The 22920-nt window shown below is 31.7% G+C and overlaps 2 protein-coding genes across 11 annotated transcripts in view; one reads left to right on the top strand and one right to left on the bottom strand.

Moving 5' to 3' along the window:
- The window catches only part of DOCK7 (dedicator of cytokinesis 7), a 200771-nt gene that overhangs the window by 102612 nt on the left and 75239 nt on the right, over positions 1 to 22920 (bottom strand). For all 9 annotated transcript variants that reach the window (XR_006734166.1, XM_045547862.1, XM_045547864.1 and 6 more), the window contains one exon: positions 3167 to 3284. Coding sequence is in view for 8 of the 9 variants with exons in the window: in XM_045547862.1 (XP_045403818.1) it covers positions 3167 to 3284 (118 nt within the window). In the remaining variant the exon portion in view is untranslated. The remainder of the gene's footprint in view (positions 1 to 3166; positions 3285 to 22920) is intronic.
- Positions 13082 to 21136, top strand: ANGPTL3 (angiopoietin like 3). 2 transcript variants are annotated; one of them, XM_045547871.1, is made up of 7 exons: positions 13082 to 13655; positions 14298 to 14408; positions 16742 to 16856; positions 17796 to 17909; positions 18365 to 18460; positions 20162 to 20428; positions 20792 to 21136. In XM_045547871.1, the coding sequence occupies exons 1-7, from the start codon at positions 13161 to 13163 to the stop codon at positions 20959 to 20961; spliced, it is 1368 nt and encodes a 455-aa protein (XP_045403827.1). In that variant the 5' UTR covers positions 13082 to 13160; the 3' UTR covers positions 20962 to 21136. The 2 variants fall into 2 exon arrangements, with proteins under 2 accessions (XP_045403827.1, XP_045403828.1); XM_045547872.1 differs by lacking the exon at positions 14298 to 14408 and having other exon boundaries at positions 13091 to 13655.

Genomic DNA, 22920 nt, shown 5'->3' with positions numbered 1-22920 from the left:
TAAATTATATGAAAAATCCTATTTTAGCTCAAATCCCTTTGCTTCTAGTGCTACCTGCAAGCTACTGTACAATGGAGGAGGAGTTCCATTCTTAAATTTTTATATACATGTTTTTTTAAAAAAATCCACCACATAAAATAAATACGATACTACTTTTGGAGAAAGTTTAAAGATAAAATAATTCAGCCTTGTGTATCTGCCTCTTTAATTCTAACAGGAATACTGTGGTTAATTAGGGCAGCTGATTAGATAAATGGCTTAATGATGTCAAGGTCATAGTTCTAATTCCTATGTGAGACAGTTAGATTTGCAATATATCTAGCCATAAATTAAACGCTTAAGTCTGGCTAGCCATCTTTACGGATACATGACTAAGTAAGTGGATATGTCAGTGCATTTCTATCAACACAACCAGTAAAACACCTCAAGGTTTCTTCCTTTTATAAATGGATTAATAGGCATCATCCTTAATTCAAAGGGCATATTAGCAGGTATTTCTGTTCCTTTTTGCAACATTTCAAGCAGGTTCTTTTATTTTAAGGGTATATAAAAGTATAATGATTATGATTTTCTTATATAAGTAGTATCTCATCAAATTGCTAATACCTTAGTATGTTTTCACAAAATGTTGTTCCAGTACCAGAATTATAAAGTTTATAATTTTTTATATCAACATTATACGATCAAAAAATTATCTTATAGCCCTTTTAAAATCCTTACTTTTAAAAACATAAGCATAAATAGTCCTTATTTTTAAAAACATAAGCAAACACAGTATGTCCATACTTATATACTCTTTCAAACCAGCCACTCACATAAACATAAAAATATTATTTTCATAACTAATACACAGTAAAACAAATGTAGTACCTTTTCTTCCCCTCTGAGAAGCTGTCACTTATCATAAAATAACTTGTTTACTTTCATAACATGAATGATATAAAGTGGAAAGTTCCCTTTTGATCATTTAACATATATTTTTAATCATTCAGCAACATACATTGAGCATCAGTTATGTACCAAGCACTGTGACAGGCATCAAGATGAGTAAGACATAGTCCTTGCCCTCAAGGAGCGCACAGTCTAATATAGGTGAGATGAAGAAATAAACATATAATCGTAAAGTGACATGGCTCATGAAAGAAGTGAGAAGATGTTATGGTAACACCAAAGAGGGGGGTGGTCTGCCAGTATAGGGTGGGCACAGCTGGGGCTCTGTAGAAGGGGCCATGTATATGCTAAGATATGGAAGAGTTTGTTAGACAAACAATAAAAACAGGTTTTGTGTATACTGCATTTGTCAAAAGCTCAAACTCATGGAAATTCACATACAGGCTGACTAAGCATATATTTTCATAGTCTAATATCTTTTCATCAACTATGATAGATAATAGACTCATTCCTTCAGCAGAAATGAAGAAATAGTAAAGAGCATAAAATGCTAATTCCGGACCTCAAAAATAAATTCTACACTTATTCAGCACGTATTACATGCAAGTATCTGAAATAGCTGCCATAGGAGAATACAAAGATGAATAATTTGTGCTCACTGTTGTCAAGATCTACAAATGTTGATAAAACTGAGGCAATAAGGGAAAAGAAAATATATTAATATCTTTCCTAGTAAGTAGATCATTAGAAGAACTTGATTAAAAGATGGATATGGAAGGATAAAATAAGACTGTTAACAATGCACCTATTCTTAGCTCATTTCATTCCACTAGGGTTCTCAAAGGTTGAACATTTACAGTGATAGTTGATATGTTACCAACTTTAGTTGAGCCAAAAATCTACTGCCATGGAACTTGCATTTATTAGCGTTCCACAGATCCTAAATGACAATTTGGGCAGTCAAGAATCTCTCCAGTCTGGCCTAAATCTACTATTTCTGACTTATCTTCCATAGCTCTGGCTCACTGGCAACTCAACACTATTCATGGACATTACCCAACTTGAATTGCTTTCCTTCCCCCACTTGGCAGATCCACTGCCATTAACACTTTAATGACTTTCGGTTTCAGCACAAAAGTACCTCTTCCATGTGATGCTCACTTGTTACCTCAGTAAGGCATTCTCTCCTACCTCTGAATATCTATTCCTTTGAATCCCTATACCAATCTTTTAATAATTAGCACATATTCTGGTTCTTAACACTGGCTGCGGGCTGGGTGTGGTGGCTCATGCCTGTCATCCTAGGACTCTGAGAGGCCGAGGTGGGAGGATTGCTTGAGGTCAGGAGTTCGAGACCAGACTAAGCAAGAGCAAGACCCTGCCTCTACTAAAAGTAGAAGAAAAAAGAAAATTAGCCACACAACTAAAAATAGAAAAAATTAGCTGGGCATGGTGGCATGTGCCTGTAGTCCCAGCTACTTGGGAGGCTGAGGGCAGGAGGATGGCGTGAACCCAGGAATTTGAGGTTGCTGTGAACTATGATGATGTCCTGGCACTCTAGCCTAGGCAACAGAGCGAGACTCTGTCAAAAACAAAAACAAAAACAAATAAAAAAAACCCCACACAACCAAGATTGGCTGCAAAATGTAAAAAATGTAATTAATATCTTGGTGAAATTTAAAAATATAGATATATGGTTCTGATCCCCAGAGATTATGACTTAATTCAAATGAGATTCAGCCTGGGCACTGGTATTTTTAAAAGCTTCCCAGTTTAACCTAATGTGCAGTCAAGATTGAGAATTAATGCCAGAGTTTCTCATCCAAGATGTGAAGAGCCACACATACTGAAATCACGTGGGGAGCATTTTCAAAGTATAATACCACCTCATACAACACTCATCAACTCCCACCTCCCTATCTGGCCTTACATTCTAAAGGGGTTGAGTAGACTCAGAATCACAGATGCCAAAAGTAGGGAAAACCTATCTGCACTTTGATAGAGTTCCTAGGTGATATTGACCTGACCCTCTTTTGAAAGTCACTATTTTAGATTTATATGTATTTGTTTTATATCATCTAGATTACAAGTTTTATTCATCTTTGTATCTCTGGGAGTTGCCTAGCATATACCAAGCCTCAATAAAAAGTCAGACTTTAAGTTAACTCATTACTATCTATATAGGAAGTGATGCAGTTAGAAATGTGGTTTAAAAAAAAAAAAAGTCTATTTAAACCATATATGAAGAATAGGAGAAGTAAGGAACATTTCTTACCGGCATGGCATTGCTTGGATCTTCTCCATACATAAACTGGACTTTCACTGTTATGTTTCTGGCAGAACCTTGACGATTGGCAAAATTAAGACTCTGAGGGTATATGTACAGAAGATTTCTGTGAAAACAACAGTATAAATGATAGCAAATATATATATAAAAACACAATGTCTCACTCACTAAATACCACAAAAGACAGGTGAATAAATACTGAATTATTAATATTTGCTAGCCACTGTGCTAAGTATTTTCACATAAAGTGTTTTACCTGATCCTTAGAACAATCATTCAAATACATGGCTATCAAATATATCCCAATTCCACAGATAAATCGAGACCCAGAAAGTTAAGTGATTTTCACATACAACTAAGTGACAAAGCTGAAATCAGAGCACCAGTCAATAAACAGGAGGCTTTCTGAGGCTTCTCTACAGGAGGCTTCTGAGAAATAAAGCTTTGAGTATGGACTGAAACATTATTAAGAAGTTAAAAAAAACTAATATTATCTTAGTTCCTCCAAGCAGATATAAGTAAGATGGCATTTATAAATGTGGCCTTTGTATAAATGTGATCACAGATTTAAGAGGTACAATTTCCATATTATGGTTCAAAAACATATTACAATATGGTGGGCATAACAGAGTTAGATACAGTAGTTACTATGGGACAATCACATTCTACTCTCAATTTATTTGACTTTTGTCTAGTTTATGATCTTGCATCTTGCACAAAGTTTAATACTCTCTGCTTCCAACACAGAGAAGAGAAATAATTCAAGAAAAGACACCAAATCAAAGGGCTAAAAAAAAAAGAAGGAGAATTACTTTACCTGAAAACTAGTGCTTGGAGGTGATGAACAAGAGTTCAAGTACTATGAAACCCTGCTAATCAACTGCTAGGGCAATGAAAATAAGACCTCAATTTTCTGGTGGGTGGTAGAGCAATATAGAAATTTTAAATGAACACACACTTTGCCCCAACAAACTCACTGAGGAGAAAACTGAACACATGTGCAAACGGTTGTGTTCAAAGTAATTTATTACAACATTTTTTATAATAGAGAATAATTACAAATAATTATAACGAAACATAATGCTCACCAGTACTGGATTGGTTAATTAATGTACATTAATAAGAAGTTTGTCCCCAAACTGACAAAGTATAGTACTATTTATTGATGTGGAAAAAGAAATCCAGCATATTGAATGGGGTATAGGGGAAGCTGGTTCCAGAGTTGAATCTATAGTAGCATTGCCCTATTTATAGAAAACTCTGTGTGTGTCGGCCTGGGGGTGGGTGGGAAGAGGAAGAGAGAAAGAATGAATATAACTGTATTTCTGAAAAATGATGGCTTGAGTTTCTTTTTTTAGTTAATAGTAATGGCTTTATTTTCTTTTTTTATACTTCTCTATTTTATTTGAATTTTTACAGTGAAAATATATGATCTTTACAATTAGAAAAAGTAATAAAGTAATTTTTATGGTGGAGGATGGGAGTGTCTTTGACAATAAGCATATACTTTGGAAATACTACAGAAATGGAGAAGAGTTACTTGTACTCAAAACAGTCAAAAAGTATAAAAGGCAAATATGGAAATGTTATGATTGGTCACTTTGCTAATCAGAAGAACCTAAGATCAAAGATGACTGCGACTGACTAAACACTGTAGTCATCAAATAAAATTTGTACAGGAAATATTTACTGATTCTTCAACAAATGTCAGGCATTGTGTTGGGCACTAGGGAAAATAAAGGAAGATTAAGAAGCCAATCCTTGTTCTTAAGGAACATAGTCTAATGAGGCAGAAGTGCCTATAACCAGATCATTTCAAAACAATGTAGTGTTACAAGAGAGGTATGCAGAAGCTATGGGAGGAAAAGATAGGTACTTAGCTGTTTGTGGAGAAGTCTTTTTATCTGTAAGATCCCCATCTTTTCTGTCCTTGCAATTTATTTGTTGAAGAAAGGGGACTGTTTTTGTGTAGATTTTTCCAGAGTCTAGATTTTACTGATTGTATCCCTGTAGTATCATTTAAGGTATTCCTCTGTGTTTTTTGTAAATTGAGAGTTGGATCTAGAGCCTTGGTCATATTTAGGTTTAAATTTTTCAGCAAAATCACTTTATAAAGGATACTGTGTTCTTTTTTTGTTTTTTGAACGAAAAAACATGAACCATGAACCTTCATGAACCATATCTTACAGATGTCCATGTGTTCCTTTATCAGGAAGACAATGTTTGGTTGTTTCTTTCTGTACAATTAGTAGACAATGATGATCAATGCCTAAACCTATTAATTCATTAATGCTGCCAAAAGGTAATACTCTATCATTGCTTTTTTATTTAATAGCTGGAACATCTCTATGAAAAGTGCTTTCCCTCGTGTACTATTTGCTTTGCCAGTCAGCAACTATATGAGAGGCAGGAATAAATGTTTAATTCTTTTCCATTATGGCCAATTTTCAAAAAAATAAATTGGTACACTATAATCCTCTAAAACAGATCCATTAAATCTTTTTTTAAGCATAATTTGTAAACTCACGGATGAAACATATTTGATGGATTTCAATACACTGCAGTTACCATCCCTATGAATGATCAAATTGTCCCATCTTTGGAAAATTAAAAAAAAATTCAAAACGGCATCTGATTCAGTCATTGTAGTCTTTGATAGCTTTTTGTTTTTTATTATGAGATGTTCCAGCCTCTTCTTATACATTTTCTCCCCAGACCTGGAATCAGTCATTTTTCCAAGAAGCTGTTGTTCTTCTAAGAAACGTTTTTCCAAACCACAGTGTGAACAATTGTTGTGGTCTAGTCATTATTTCTAGCCCACTTAAGTAGAAAGAGAGTAAAAATGCTTTTAACATAAAATATATTCTCAGTTCGTAATGATAGTTCAAATTCAGGACTATAAGATTTTTACTTAGTCTTTTCTATCTTATATCTATGTATCATTTTTCATGCTAAGAATCATACTCCAGGACATCAACTATGGAAGAATCAGAATTATATCATTTAATTATTTGTAGTCTGTTTTATTCCAAGAATGGCATCTTAAGGGATTCCCAAGACTCTATGGTCAGACAAAGAAGGATGAGCCTGCAAAGAAGACTGAAAAGGCATCCACAGAGAAGTAGAAGGAAAATCATGAGAATACAATACATGGAAACCAAAGGAAGAAAATATAACAAGAATGAAATAGTTAAGTGTCAAAATGCTATTCAGAAGCCAAATGTGGGCCAGGCGCGGTGGGTGGCTCACGCCTGTAATTCTAGCCCTCTAGGAGGCCGAGGCCGGTGGATCGCTCGAGGTCAGGAGTTCGAGACCAGCCTGAGTGAGATCCCGTCTCTACTAAAAATAGAAATAAAATTATCTGGACAACTAAAAATATATATAGAAAAAATTAGCCGGGCATGCTGGCGCATGCCTGTAGTCCCAGCTACTCAGGGGGCTGAGACAGTAGGATCACTTAAGCCCAGGAGTTTGAGGCTGCTGTGAGCTAGGCTGACGCCACGGCACTCACTCTAGCCCAGGCAACAGAGTGAGACTCTGTCTCAAAAAAAAAAAAAAAAAAAAAAAAGAAGCCAAATGTGGTAAGAACTGAAAAATTTCAATGGGATTTAGCAACATGAGGGGTCACTGATAATCTCAGGTTGAAAACGGTTTATAAAAGTAGGTTGAGGAGTAAGCAGGAATTAAGATAACAAAATAAAGTGAAATTCTTAAAAGTGTGGTTGTGAACGGAAAAAAATGTAATAATTGGAGACAGAATATGGAAACATTGAAAGTCTTTTAAAATAGGAAAGGTTTGAGCTTGATTAAATCCTAATGAAAAGAATTCAGTTAAGACAGAGTTTGCACATACTAGAACAAGAATGTAACATTCTTGAGATGGTGGAAGAGAACAGAATCCAAAGCACATGATAATATATTGGTCCTAATTATGTCTAAAACTCCTTATTGTAACAAATATTACTGAATATCCACAGTATACTAAATACTGAGAATACAGAGATAAAAGACAAAGTTCTTAACTTCAGAGAACTCATGTTCTAGAGGAGAAATCAGACAAGCAAATAATTATAATGTAGTATGATAACTGTTGTGAACACAGAATAACACAGAATAAACGGGGCTCATAGGAGGATTTGGGATTAAAGAATCTGCCCACAAATCTCAATGAGAAATTTTCAAGTAAGATAGACATACAAAACACACGGAAATGCAAACTACATTATGCTTCCCCACCCTACTTACCCACCCCCTGCTCCCAAATCTCTACAGTAGGATTACTACTATCTTTGCTTTGTGGGCATGGACATGCCTGGTCCATTCCCATCTTTCAAATGTAGGAAAGCCTCACCTTTACCTAGCCCCCACCACATTGCTTTGTTACTTCACTCACAATTTTACACAATCTGTAAGTATCTTGTTCATTTATGTATTACTTATTATTTTTATATCTCCTCTAACAATGCCCAAACTCCATCAGGGCAAGGACCTTGTCCCTCCATTTAACTGCTATATTCTCAGGGCCTAAACAGTGCATCATATTTACTGAATAAATAGTGAACAGTGCTGAATGCACACAAAAATTTAGTTACTTCACAATTCTAAGTATTTAGATTCCAGGTTAAATGGGAATTCACTGAACGTTATCTATAAACTATGTTTGACTTCCAATATAGGCAATACAATTTTATTTTTATTAATTTATTTTTGTATTAATTTCACAGGTAGAAGGGCAATACAATTTTAAAGTCGACATCTCTGAAGATGAAAGGCATGCAATTGAATCCAGAGTCTTTTCCACTCGACTACTCACCCTACTAATAAATTCCCAAATAAACATAGTAAGTCTTTACTTTGTATTTAAAACACTCCTTAAAAGAAATTTCAAATCACCAAGAAGGTAAACATAGATAGTCGATTAGGGGAAAAAAGATGAATTCATATTTCATCCCTTTATCAAAATAAATTGCAGATTAATCAAAGGCTTAAATAATAAAAATAAAACCACAAAAGTACTAGAAGAACTTTAAGGAGACCAGATTTTATAGGTAAGGAAGGCATTTCTTAGCATAAACTACAAATCATAAAAGATATAAAATTTAAAACTTCTACATAGCAAGTGATACCATAAACACAGGAGGAAGAAAAATGAAAAAATGGAAAGATGCTGTTTGTCACTTATATGTGACAAAGATTTAGTATCCATAACATGTAAATAATTCCTAAAATTAGTCAGAAAGAGACAAACTTTAAAAGGCAGGGGGTGAGGGGGAATTAGGGAGAATTACATACATACCCAGGAAATTCACAAAGAAAGCAACATGGATGGCCAGGAAAACAAACTAGGTATGTATTTGCCTGTTAGATTTTTCAGTATTTTTTACCTGTTTCATTAAAAGCACTGGTAAAAGTATATGGGAAAAGAGAAATACTCATATACTTCTGACAGGGATGTAAATTGGTACAACCTTTTTGAATGACAGTCTAACAAAAGCAATCATAATTTAAAAGTCAACATCTATGAATTTATATGAAAATACACACATATATAAAAATATTTTCTGAATACTGTTTATAATTAGAAAACTGGAAATAACTTAAATGATCATTAATAGGGACATTCATACAATAGAGGATTCTAGAGCCATTAAAAAGGATATGGTAAATCTATAGGCACTCATATGAAAATACATTTTAAAATATTAAGATCTTGAATGACTTATATATCAATGGATCTGGTTTGAAAGACTCCAAAATGTTCATAGTGAAGAGTCAAGATTTTTATTTTTTATAAGTTTTTGAAATATCTGAGTTTTCACAATAACTACTTCCAACATTAAAAGAACTTAACATGTATTAATAGTGAAAACACACAGAAAAGTAAGATAGATAAAATGATTCCTCCAAAGTTTACTCAACTTCTAGATCTATGCTGTCCAATAAGATAGTCCAGTCAGACTGTTGAGAACTTGATATGTGACTGGTTCTAACTGAGATGTTCTGGAAGCATAAAATATACAATGGATTTTACAGACTTAGGATAAATAAAACCCCTAATTAATACTTTCATATTGATCATATATTGAAATAATTTTTATACATTAAATAAAATATACTATTAAAATTAATTTCACCTTCTTTTTGGTTTTTTTAATGTGGCTACTAAAATTTTTAAATTACATATATGGCTCATATTATATTTGCATTGGATAGTACTGTTTTGGACAAAGGGAGTAAAGAGGAGCTAATATATTATTTGGCATTATTCCTTATTTTAATTAATATAAACATTTCTATTTATAAATGTGTTTTCCTCAACTACTTTCAGAATCTGTCAAATATATTAATTAAAAAACAAATTATCATAGCTAAAAAGGAAGAAATTAAAGAGATACTATGTACAAAAGAGCCAAAATACCTTTTGTTTTATTTGAAAGTCATACTGCACAACCTGGTGGAGGATAAAGGACTATGCTTTACTTCGAATTTAAACAATTTAGGCTCTTAAATATCCTAAAATTCTATGTAGCTAAGAAATTTTGAATATTGGTTCCTAGAAACTAGAAATCCTTAAATTAGGACCTAAGTTTCTTTATAAGATTCTTATTTTCTTTGGCATAAATGTTTTAATTTTTATAACATTACTGATTATATTTGACCAGGGTTCTTTTCTTTTTCTTTCTTTTCTTTTTTTAAATAGGGTCTCACTCTGTTGCCTGGTTTAGAATGCAGTGGCATCATCAATAGCTCACTGCAACTTCAAACTCCTGGACTCAAGCAATCCTCCTGCTTCAGTCTCCAGAGAAAATGGACTACAGGTGCACAACACCATGCTCAGCTATTTTTTTTTCTTTAAGAGATGGGGTCTTGCTACGTTGCCCAAGCTAGTCCCAAACTCCTGGCCTCAAACAATCCTCCTGCCTCGGCGTCCCAAAATGTTAGGATTACTGTGTAAACCAGGGTTCTATTTAAATTGGCACAAGTTCAAGCAAAGGTTAGATTGTGCCTATAGCAATGTGTACTCAGATAGGAGGGATTAGAAGGCAGACATAAAATCATTTATGAAATTATTACTATTGCATTGTCCCATGTTGAAGCACCTCTACAGCTTGTAATTACATGAATTACTTGCTTAAATTATAATCAATAATGTAGTTCAAATTACTGTAAGAAAAAATTATCCAGATATTTATACTCAGAGACAATATACTATAAACCAAGAATATGTATCCATTGCCTCTATCAGTGTTACATGTGAGGAATTGCATAAATTATGCAAAAAGGGTTACTATCTTAGTACACAATCAAATATGGAAGGAAATTCCTTCACACAGCCTCTCTTTGGTACTAGTGTCCAGTTATTTCCATGCACTAAAAGGGGTTACTCTTCAAACTCCCTTCTCTAAAACAAGCTTGCCGTATCAAAAAGGGGGGGAAGCATTTACTTTATGTAAATTTTACGCTTGGAAAACTCCTATGTTATGACTTTATCCTTCTCTTATTCATTCAATAAATATTTATTGTTTCTACAGGGTGGAAGGCATTGTACTAAAGTGCTATAAAGGATATAAATTAAAACCAGATACAGATCTTGCCAATAAACAGTTTATGGTGCAGTAGGGGAGAAGTTGGCCCATCTACAGTCTCCCTCAACTAGCAGGTGGATGAAATATCAGGATTAATAGTTTTAAGCCATAAAACCTGACAGCTTAGTTAAGAGAAGTTTTGAAATATGGCCTTCATGATCAATAATTACAATTCTAACTTTTTCTTTTAAATAAAAAGGAGAAAATTTAAATTTCTCCTCTAATTCAACATATACTTTTAAATTCCATAACATGTACCAGTGCAAACGGTAAGATAAAAATGAAAAACAAGGAAATTTTTTGGTTTTTTCTTCACTAGTGGAAGTATTTATGCATTTTTATTTACTTATATTCTTTGTTTCAGCTACAAATATTTATGTGGTTCTGTATTAGATACTTAATAAAAAGTATACACATGCTAATCAAAAGACATAATTCCTTACCAAGGTCTAAGAGATCAAAACTTAGAAAACCTAGATTCTAGCAAAATTTCCCAATTTACATGATCTTAATATGGGATTAGATAATTTTTACAAGTAAAATACTATAGTATGGTTGTAAATGCATTGATTGTAATATTGCTTACTATATACCAGGTAATGTTACTATACACCAAGTATGCTTACTATATACCAGGTAATGTTCTAAGTGCTTTGAAAATGTTAAACTTTTAATCTTTACACAACCCTGTTAAGTAGGTGTTATCTTCACTGGACAGATGAGAAAACAGAGGTACAGAGAAGCTAAGAAATCTGATCAAGGGTCACAGAGATGAAGAAGAACAAAGCCAGGGTTCCAATTCAGGCACACTTGCTTCAGAAACATGCCCTTAACCACTATGGTATACTACCTTTACTGCAACTATAAATCAAAGCCCGAATTCTAAATCATCAAAAGTACGGGCCTCCATTTTATACCAGGAAGAAGCATTTCGAAGAATAGAAATTTGGAAGTGGTTCACTTTATTAAATTTTGCTTGACAATTTATAATTTACACTAAAATTTGTTATGTCAAAGTTTTTCCCTTTGTTTAAAAGCTATTAACTTCATAAAAAATTTCTTTTAGGTAGGGTTGATTATACACAGGTACACAGGTTAGTTTTGTGTGGTATAAAAACTAACATATTGAGTACTTCCTATTTGCCAGACACTGTTGTCAGTGCTCTACATGTATTATTTTTTTTAAATTCTCATAATCCTATGAATTATGTATTATAATTACCCCAGCTTTACAGATGAGGAGACTAAGGTATGAGGAGGTTAAGTAACTTGTCCAAGGGCAGATATCTAGAGTTAGCTTTTGGACCCAGACCATAGTCTGACTTCAGAACCCATACTCTCAACAATTTCACCATATTAATTTATGTCCAGATTAGGCAGTTTTCAAGGATCTGCTATTTTCTAACAAAGTTCTTAATCTAAACACTAAGTATAATCACATATTTAAGCATTTAGTATTTCTCCTTCTAACACTAAGAAGCTCAATGGAACATTCATTTTTAGAAATACTGTTAATATTTTTTTGTTAAATTTTTATTATCAAAATTGTCACTAAGCTCACAAACTTCAGAAAAACTTCTGATGGGCAAATGGTTTCAGACATTGAAAGTATTTAAGATTTAATTCTAGTTCGATCTTAGAAAACCAAATATCTATTGTTTCTTCAGTGGGCATGTGGAAAAGAGCCTAGAAATAAGGACAAAACATAATCAAGAAAGGGGGTGAAATGTCTGTAATGACATTTATTATGTACGGGATTTTGTGATCATATACAAGGATGGTTAAGACACATATGATGCAAAAAGACATACTAACAAATAATTATAGTGACAAATAATAAGGAATATACATGTTAGTTTATAGAGTACCATAAGAATATAGTATTGAGAGCCATAATATCACCTGAAGGAGTAGAGAAAAGCTTCAGAAAGAAGGCATTCTGGGGAATGGGTCACTGTTTCCTAAGAACTAAAATACAGCTTGAGAAATGAATACTTAATTCATTAATTTTTCCTCAACTTTAATAATGAATTTACACATCAAAAGTTTGTTTTTGATTTATAAATGTCTTTTAAAACCGTAAAAAATTAAGCTTTTAACAGGTAGATATCATAACACTGAAAGTATAGCTTATAATATAGCTAAATACAATAACAATTTCAAATTACCTATTAAGTTAGTTACTCATTTCTTTGATTTCATTCAGCATTGATCTAACTCAATGTGGAAGAAGGTCACATTTGTACAAGTTAACAAAGCTTAATTATTAACTATATTTACCTGCCAATCTCACATTTCATGTGGCAAATAGTGGTGTATATGTAGACTTAAGAAGTCTAGGTCTGCTTCCAGAAGAAAAAAAGTTTGAAATCGCTTGAAATTAAATTAGGATAAAAATGTACATGATTAAGATCATTCTTTTTATTGTTCCTGTAGTTATTTCTTCAAGAATTGACCAAAACAATTCGTCACTTGATACTATATCTTCAGAGCCAATATCAAGATTTGCTATGTTAGATGATGTAAAAATTTTAGCCAATGGCCTCCTTCAGTTGGGACATGGTCTTAAAGACTTTGTCCATAAGACTAAGGGCCAAATTAATGACATATTTCAAAAACTCAACATATTTGATCAGTCTTTTTATGATCTCTCACTGCAAACCAATGAAATCAAAGAAGAAGAAAAAGAACTGAGAAGAACTACATACAAACTACAAGTCAAAAATGAAGAAGTGAAGAATATGTCACTTGAACTCAACTCAAAACTTGAAAGCCTCCTAGAAGAAAAAATTCTACTTCAACAAAAAGTGAGATATTTGGAGGAGCAATTAGCTAATTTAATTCAAAATCAACCTGAAACTCAGGAACACCCAGCAGTAACTTCACTTAAAGTAAGTAGAAATCAAAGTGGGTTCATGATTATGTTTTCAATGTGGATCTTAAAAAAAAAAAAATCTTAAGACATGCTATTTGAAATACTTTGTTGCCTTGTTGAAATACTTAATTTTTCTCAAGAAAAATAACCTCCAGAAAATAAATTTTCTCTTACATAGTTTTTGTTTCCCTAATATTATATATGAAAACAACTAAAGTTTACATTCCATGTGAAAATTATAAATCAGTTAGGTAATAAAATATAGAACACTAAATCATTACACTATTGCAAATTACTAGAGGTAAAAAAAAGTTACAGGTATTAAAACTTGAAAACTATTCTCCTATGTTTAAAATGAATAAACATAATACAGTAAATGGTAAAGATTTATTCCTATTAAAATACACTGGGGTTTTTTTCTTTTAATTGAAGTTCCAAAAATCAAATTTTAGAGATGGTACATTTTAAGTGAAACTTTAAGAACAAAAGTATGTACTATTTGAAAGATGCATACAAGAAAAATTGATTATCAATATTTATTTTTCTAATACACTATTAGTTAAAAAATTTAGATTGTGTGATAGTGTTATAGGAAATAAAAACTCTAACAAAAAATAAAGAGGAAAGACACTTTTAACCAACTACAATCTATACCCAGACTTTTGTAGAACAGCAAGATAACAGTATCAAAGACCTTCTCCAGACTGTGGAAGAACAATATAAACAATTAAACCAACAGCATAGTCAAATAAAAGAAATAGAAAATCAGGTAAGTCAATATTTTAATGGTATGCCCAAACTTTTACATTGGTTTATAGAAGTAGTGGACCCTAAAATTGTTTAAAAGCCTTAATTGGATCATGAGTAAAATAATTGCATCAGCATGACTGTTAAGATTTCAGACTGTGAAAGTAATAAACTACCTGGGTTTAAATCGTGGCTCTGAAACTTTCTGTGTGGCCTTGAATAAATTTCTTAACCCTTCTGTTTCTCAGTTTCCTCACATATCCTATGAAGATAATAACAGAAACTATCTTATAGGATTGTTGTGAGAAAAAAAAAATTCACAGCAGCTAAAGTTATCCTATTAACATTTAAATTAGATCATGTTTCTCTTTGTTCTAAACCCCACGACGTAAGTGGGTTCCCCATCTCTCTCATATTGGCTCTTAAGACTCAGATGACCTGAACTTTCATTATCTCCCTTACTTCTCTCGTACTAGCCTCTTCGTTGTTACTCAAACACATCAAACATTCTGCCACCTCAGGGCCTTTGTCCTTGTTGTTCCTTCTAGTTGGAATGCTCTTTGACCTGGTATCTTTATGGCCCACTCTTTCATTCCCTTTAGGTCCCTACCAAATATAAAATTCTCAACGAAGCATTCCCAGGTCACTTACTCAAAAATGACAACCACCTAATCCCATCCCTGAAAGCTTCTACCTCCTTAACTACTTTTTCCCCTTAACACTTACATTTATGTAAACATAATATATATTTTAGTTATTTATCTTGCCTATTCCTGCACTAAAATGTAGAATCCATGAGTATAGGGATTTTTTTCCATTGTTTCCATTGCTGTACCCCAGAATATAAAACACCGAATAACAAACAGTAGGTGCTCAATAAATATCTGTTGGATTAATAAAGGTAATGTCATATTCATCACAGCTAATAAACACTCGCCATGATTCTTATAACTTGCATTATTAGAAACTGCGTGCCTGATAATTAAAGGCCAACAACCAACAATGTAAATAATCTACAATGTAAACAATTGGTGAGGGGAGGAAGGAAGGAATTTATTTAGAATAAAGCTATGTCTGAATCTAAGTATTTCCATTTATAGTGCAATAATTTAAAAGTATTAATTAGTAATACTCCTGAACAACCGTTCAAGAGAGTCAAAAAATACAGAATCAGAGAAAACTGGTAAAAAATGGTTCCTAAGAATTATAAAAGAAATTACTATTGATTTCCACTAAACAAACAATAATTTTAGTAGGCTATGCGAATTTTCCAAATTTTTTTTTGCCAACTACATTTGATTCCGTAATATCCTTATTACATAGGTTATTTTTCTAAATTTGTTTTTATTATATCATTTACTACGATTAAATGAAACCACTCACAAAAGCAAAATGTCACTATTATATAATGATATACATTCTATCTAAAAATAAAATGAAGAAACCAAAACAATGAATTTCTGAGTTGGAAGAAGCTTTAGATCATCTCATCCAAATTCCACATTTAAGTTCAGAAACCAAAACTCTAAAAAGTTTAGTGACTGTAAGATCACACAGTTACTTAATAGAAAAGGCTAACATCCAGCAAGTGAGCTTTACAACAGATCTTTATAAACTACATCCTAGAAAATGTCACTTATGCCAGTATCAAGAAACCAACACTAATAATGCAAGATGTTATATATTCTGATTTTCTCATCATCAGTAAGAAAAGCTATCATTCAATAAATTGCAAACTCAACATGCTTTATATAAAAATAAAATGTTATTGCTAAACTAACAATGAATTATCAAATATACTGAGTGTAAGCAAATAAACCTGCCAGCGTGATAACATCTATAGATATGTTTACAGGTCAAAAACTATCAAGAAAGAAGCCTTGTTCAAATTATGTGCTATGTCTTTATGGCAGTTCTGAGAATCAATAAGACCTGCAATTAAGAATTATTAAATTTAAAATCTGCCTATGTTACTGAATAGAACATTAAACATATTCTGTTCATGTAAGTAAAAAGAATATATTAAAATATTCTAAGAAAAGCAAAGTCTCTGCTTTTGGCCTTGCTCTGTTTTTTGACCCATGTCTGGTTTTTTTGCATTGCTTTATTTTTTTTAACTTATTAAATAATGTACCTAATTAAATATCTTGAAAATGGGTAATCTGTAGAATCTAAATAGCACTGTTTATCCCTTTTAACATCAAAAGCAATAACTTACTATAAACTAAAAGACAAGATGTATACAAATTTAAAAAAAAGATGTATATAAATTGTACTTTTGATATCCTTACTCAGATTTCTCCTAATTATATATTCAGTACCATTTTTAAAAGTAGATTTATATTCTTTTATCAGCTCAGAAGGACTGGTATTAAAGAACCCACAGAAAATTCTCTTTCTTCCAAGCCAAGAGCACCAAGAACTACTCCCTTTCTTCAGCTGAATGAAATAAAAAATGTAGAACATGATGGTAAGACACTTTGGTGGGTTTCCTTTTTGAAGATATTATCATCAAATTCCCTATTCTTAGGACCTGTTCTAGACTAAAAGAGTAAAGAGACATATCACCAAATACAATGTGTCAACCTAAATTAGATCCTGGGGTTCTTTTTAAATCTATAAACAAGATTCTTAAGACAATCAGGGAAATCTAAATATGGACTTGATTATTAGATAATATGAAATGTTTATTAGTTTTCTAGATGTGACAAAAGTATTATAGTTATGGAAGAGGATAAACTCTTAACAAATACATGCTGAAATATTTAAGGAGTTAAGGATCATGATATTTGCAAATTACTTTCAAACAGCACAACAAAAGACATACTTGTGTATGTGTGTGTGCATAAAAGCAATATAGCAAAATATTAACAATTGTTCAATATAGATAGAAAGATTATGGTGTTCTCTTCAACAATTCTTTCCACTTTCACGTTTCCTTGAAATTTTTCTCAATAACAAAAGCTGTGGGAAATAAGTCTTCAGTCCCAGCCAAACTACAACCCAATGATACATTCTTTAGACCTTCATTTTTTATGTAATTCATATGGAATAGATCTGTTATTAATTTTCTCCAGGTAATGTTCCTTCTTTCCACATATATCTGTTGCACTGTACTGTTTCACATGTATTTTTGCCACTTTAGATTCTTTCTACATCTAGCAAAAAATACTAATGTGCTTAAAATTCTGATTTTGTCACTTTTCTTAAAAAGAACTCAGTTTGGTAATAACTATTTCTGCATTCTTTAAGTAACATAACATGCCATCTAATAAAAATGATTTAGCATAAACACTACTAAAAACACCTACATTTGCCACAGTTTGATGAAATGTCAAGTAAAATCTCAAGCTCCAAAGACATCTTTCCTGTTATTAAATCCCATGTAATAACATTTTGTTGATTCTAGGCATTCCTCCTGATTGTACCACCATTTATAACAGAGGTGAACATACAAGTGGCATGTATGCCATTAGACCCAGCAACGCTCAAGTTTTTAATGTCTACTGTGATGTTAAATCAGGTAAAACCTGCCTAAGGAGAAAATAGTAGTCAGTTCAAGTTACTCACTACCCATTAGTAAGCCTAACCCTGTTATCTTTGTATTCTCTCTCTCTCATACTCTTTCTCTATCTATGTGTATACACACATATGTATAAATGATATATATATAACATGAATATTAATATAAATCTAGTACTTACATTTATCTCATTTATGTATTCATTCAATATTCTCCTTTTCCTCTATAAAAAAATCTGAAGTGACTATTGTCAATAAGTTTACTAAGACAAAATTCTTCAGCTGCTCTTCACTTAACTTTTTGAGACCATAATAAATAATGAAATGTATTGCTGTAACATTAATAAACTACTTGACAAAACCACCAATTAAAACCAAACAAAAAAACAAACAGTATTATTTACATCTGTTAACATCAGTCTACTAAAAATACAGAATTTTGTTCATTTTATTCAGGTAGTCCATGGACGTTAATTCAACAACGAACAGATGGATCACAAAACTTCAATGAAACTTGGGAGAACTACAAATATGGTTTTGGGAGGCTTGATGGTAAGGTGGCTACATTCAATCATTCATTCACACGTTAATTTACAAATATTTATTGAGATCCTATTATGGACTGGGCATTGGGAAAGTAGCAATGAAAGAAACAATCTCAGCCTTCATAAAACTTATTATCAAATAATTACACATTTGTTAGTAATTACACTCATTACAATTGTCACTAATTGAATTACATTTATCACAATTACATGTCTGTTCTTAACTGTACTTAATACAATTTAATTTAGTAGTTTATAATTATAATTACTAAAGACAATTTTGATTAACTGCTATGTGCTTAGATAAATAGTAAGTGCTATGAGTAGGTTATGAAGACAACTATCCCTAGTATTATTGGTTCTATTCTCTCATTAACATGTTAGATATCAATTAATTGGAGGTTATAAAGGACAAGAAAATTACCAGATATACAAATGTTAAAACTGCAATGATTTAAATATTACAAATGTATACTATAGAAAATATGGTTTAAAATGAATGAGTTAACTCTATGCTGATTATTCTATTTTGATCACAAAAAAATAATATGAAATAAGCACAATAAAAATAAATAATATGTTTAAAATCCAAAAGTACTTTATACAAATCCATGAATGATGTATAAGTACTCACTTATAAAGTAAAAAATATTATTATATTAAATTTTTATTTTTTAATTGATTTACTTTTTTAGAGACAGGGTCTTACTATGTTGCCCAGGCTGGACTGAACTCCTGGGCTCAAGCGATCCTCTTGCCTCAGTCTCCCAAGTAGCTGGAACTATAGGTGCATGTCACCATGCCCAGCTATATCAAATTTTTAAATGCTCAGTACTATTTGACCATTTAAAAAATTTTATATTCAAACTACCAGTTAAATTCCTAACTAGAAGGTATATTCAGTGTTATGATTTATAGCCCCAAATCTTCTAAGAGTGAGTGTAACCCAAAAGTAAACAGCTGACAGTTAAGTCCAGAATACTCATCTATTTCTAATAAGAAATTAACCCATTTATACTTGAATTTACCAGTAATCCTTAAAATGAAGCTTCCTACTAAAACTCAACAGCAGTATGAAAATATTAATACTTTAATAAAAAGAATTGCAATAAAGAATGATCTATTTATATTTGTTATTTATGTTTTTAATTCCAAATAAAATAATTTTTAAAATTACAGAGAAAAGTTATTAAGAACCACACTTTTTAATTTAAAATATTTTTAAAAATTTATTCGCTTCTTTTTTTTACAAAGAAAACATATATATCAAACAAATACCAAAGGCCAGGTTTATATTTGAGGAAAATGACATCACTATTAACCAAGGCTCTGGGAATACTTAACAAATCTCTTGACTGTACATGGATATTAATAGCTGACAGAAAAGCTGTTCTATATACTTAGAAGTGAGATAGTATTTTACCAATGACCAGACCTAAAATATCTATAATAATGTACTATGTTTCACATGTCTTGTAATATACATTTTAGAAAGGATAATCAGACTTTAAGCAGATATATTAACATTTTTGTGCATACAACTACCTTCAGTAAAATTGTTTAGAAAGGATGTATTTTAAGAGACTCTAAAAGAGATCCAAGACTAAACACCTTATTTACTTATACCAATTAAAGACACTCTTTAAAAAACTATCTGTGACCAATCTGTAGTTAACAATTCACAGATTTTTAAAACTTTTCTTTTCAGGAGAATTTTGGTTGGGCCTAGAGAAGATATACTCCATAGTGAAGCACTCTAAGCACATTTTACGATTTGAGCTGGAAGACTGGAAAGACAACAAACATCATATTGAATATTCTTTTCACTTGGGAGATCATGAAACCAACTATACACTACACCTAGTTGAAATTACTGGCAACATCCCCAATGCACTCCCAGAACACAAAGATTTGGTGTTTTCTACTTGGGATCACAAAGCAAAGGGACGCTTCAACTGTCCAGAAAGTTCTTCAGGTATCCTCTTCTGATACCAATACTTTATTTTCATATCTTCACTACTCCACAGTATTAGCTATAATATACAACATCAACTCTTTAAAATCCCAACCCCAAATAAGCATTTTCTTTATAGGTAAAATCTCTTAATTATCTTAACAAAAATATTAATTCTAGTTCAACCAGGTACTTTACCTCTAATCCTTCACAGATTTTCAATTTTCGTTATATACATGAGATTTATACTGATTATTTAAAACTGGGACACATGCATCTACAATGCTGTAATATTTATAAGAAAGGATGATAAACTCATAGGGAGATATAACAGTAACTACATGTGAGTTTATATTCATTAAATTGCATATCTCTCTCCTTTAGGAGGCTGGTGGTGGCATGATGTATGTGGAGAAAACAATCTAAATGGTAAATATAACAAACCAAGAACAAAATCTAAGCCAGAGAGGAGAAGAGGAATATATTGGAAGTCTCAGAATGGAAAGTTATACTCTATCAAATCAACCAAAATGTTGATCCACCCAACATATTGAGAAAGCTTTGAATGAACTGAGGCAAATTAAAAACCCAATATATTACACATTAAACTCATCCCAAATTAATGTGGTTTAATAATCTGGTATTAAATCCTTAATAGAAGGCTTGAGAAATAGTTTTTTTTTATCTTAAAGTCACTATCAATTTAAGATTAAACATATCACCTCACCTCAAAAAATACCATTTACATTTCTCAATCAAAATTCTTACAATACCATTTGTTCATCTATTATGTGATATGGGAATCAACTTTAGGTGGTCATAATTTAAATTATAAGCAATAGGTAAATTTTTAAATAAAAAACTTACAAAGAGACTTTTATTTTAAAAGTCACCATGTGGGCTAATTTCACAACTTCCTGAGTTTAAAAAACTAGTTTTCCTATTAAAATTCTAAACTTGAGGCCAGGTGCAGTGGCTCACACCTGTAATCCCAACACTGTGGGAGGCTGAGGAAGGAGGATGGCTTGAGGCCAGGAGTTCCAGACCAGACTGGGCAACACAGCAAGACTCTGCCTCCATAAAAACTTTAAAAATTGGCTGGGTGTGGTGGCATATGTCTATAGTCCTAGCTACAAGGGGGCTGAGGCAAGAGGATTTCTTGAGCCTAGAAGTTCAAGGTTACAGTGAACAATGATCACACCACTGCATTCCAGCTTGAGAGACAGTGCAAGACCCTGTGTCAAAAAAAAAAAAAAAAAATTCTAAACTTGCCTCAATAAAAAGAATCAATGATTGTACAGTTCTTAAATACGATATTAATTTCAAAACTAAAATTCAGTCAATTCAGAGTATATGCAAAAATCTATAATATAAATTTTGACATTGATCTATTTTGCTACAAAATAATCTGAAGTAAATGTTTGATATGGTTTATTTATGAAGCCAAACGAAACAGTAATAATACTGTATTAAAATAGGTTCACTGTCTTTTAAAAAAAAGTAGTAGATCATGATTACTAAGTCATACTGAGTTTACTATATCATTATATCTTACCATTTGTTAACTTATCTATAGTATACGTATTTTATATATTTTAATATTTAATACTGTGAAAACAAATAATTTTAAAGAGATCTTATCAGAATACATAAAAATGAATGTATTTGTGGCATCAAGTTAAAGTTTAATAATTTATTTCCCCAGACATGCTGTGAATCTAATACTTTTGTGTAGGTTTTCAAATAGAATTAAATATTATTACAAGTTATTGAATATTTAAATAGCCTGACAGGCATGTATGTACATTTAAAATCCAATAAATAAAGATTCAATCCCTAAATTATAGAAATTTAAATTATTCTAGTTTTTAATTGACATCACAATAGATGTATGATTGTTATTTCTAATTTAAATCATTTAAACTCTAAATCTCCAAAAATTATTAGATACAAATTTTTTTACCATAATATCACTTGTATTTATTTTTAACTAAGTTTTTAAAGAAACTACTAACAAGAAATAAAATTTTAAATTAAACCCAGTTTTTAAAGGATAATGGTGCCCAAGTTATATAGTGACTAACCTTTGATAATGTTCAGCACAATATATTTCCAATTATCCAATATGCATGTAATATATATTTTTATATATCACATATATAAAAGATATGTATAATCTATATGGATCCCATATAAATATTTTGTTCCAGAAAAGTACAGAAGAATAAAGGTAAGAACAGGTTATAATTTTCAGAACCACAGCCCAAGCTGTCAAAATTAACATTGACTTTCTTTAGAGCCAGAATGCCAAAAGGATGTGTGGTTCCACCACTAACCCTCAAAATTGAAAGCTTTGAAATGCAAAATAATTCATTATTTAATATATGAGTTGCTTCCTCTATGTTTTCCTTTTTTAAAAAAAAAACAATTCTCACATGAAATGTTTCATTTTATTGCTTTTAGGAATACTAAATTAGATTTTTTACCTCATATAAAGCTCAGATTGAGAGAGA

This window comes from Lemur catta, chromosome 3 (assembly GCF_020740605.2).
Source record: "Lemur catta isolate mLemCat1 chromosome 3, mLemCat1.pri, whole genome shotgun sequence".
Taxonomy (NCBI): Eukaryota; Metazoa; Chordata; class Mammalia; order Primates; family Lemuridae; genus Lemur; species Lemur catta.
This window is presented reverse-complemented; position numbering and strand designations above follow the sequence as displayed.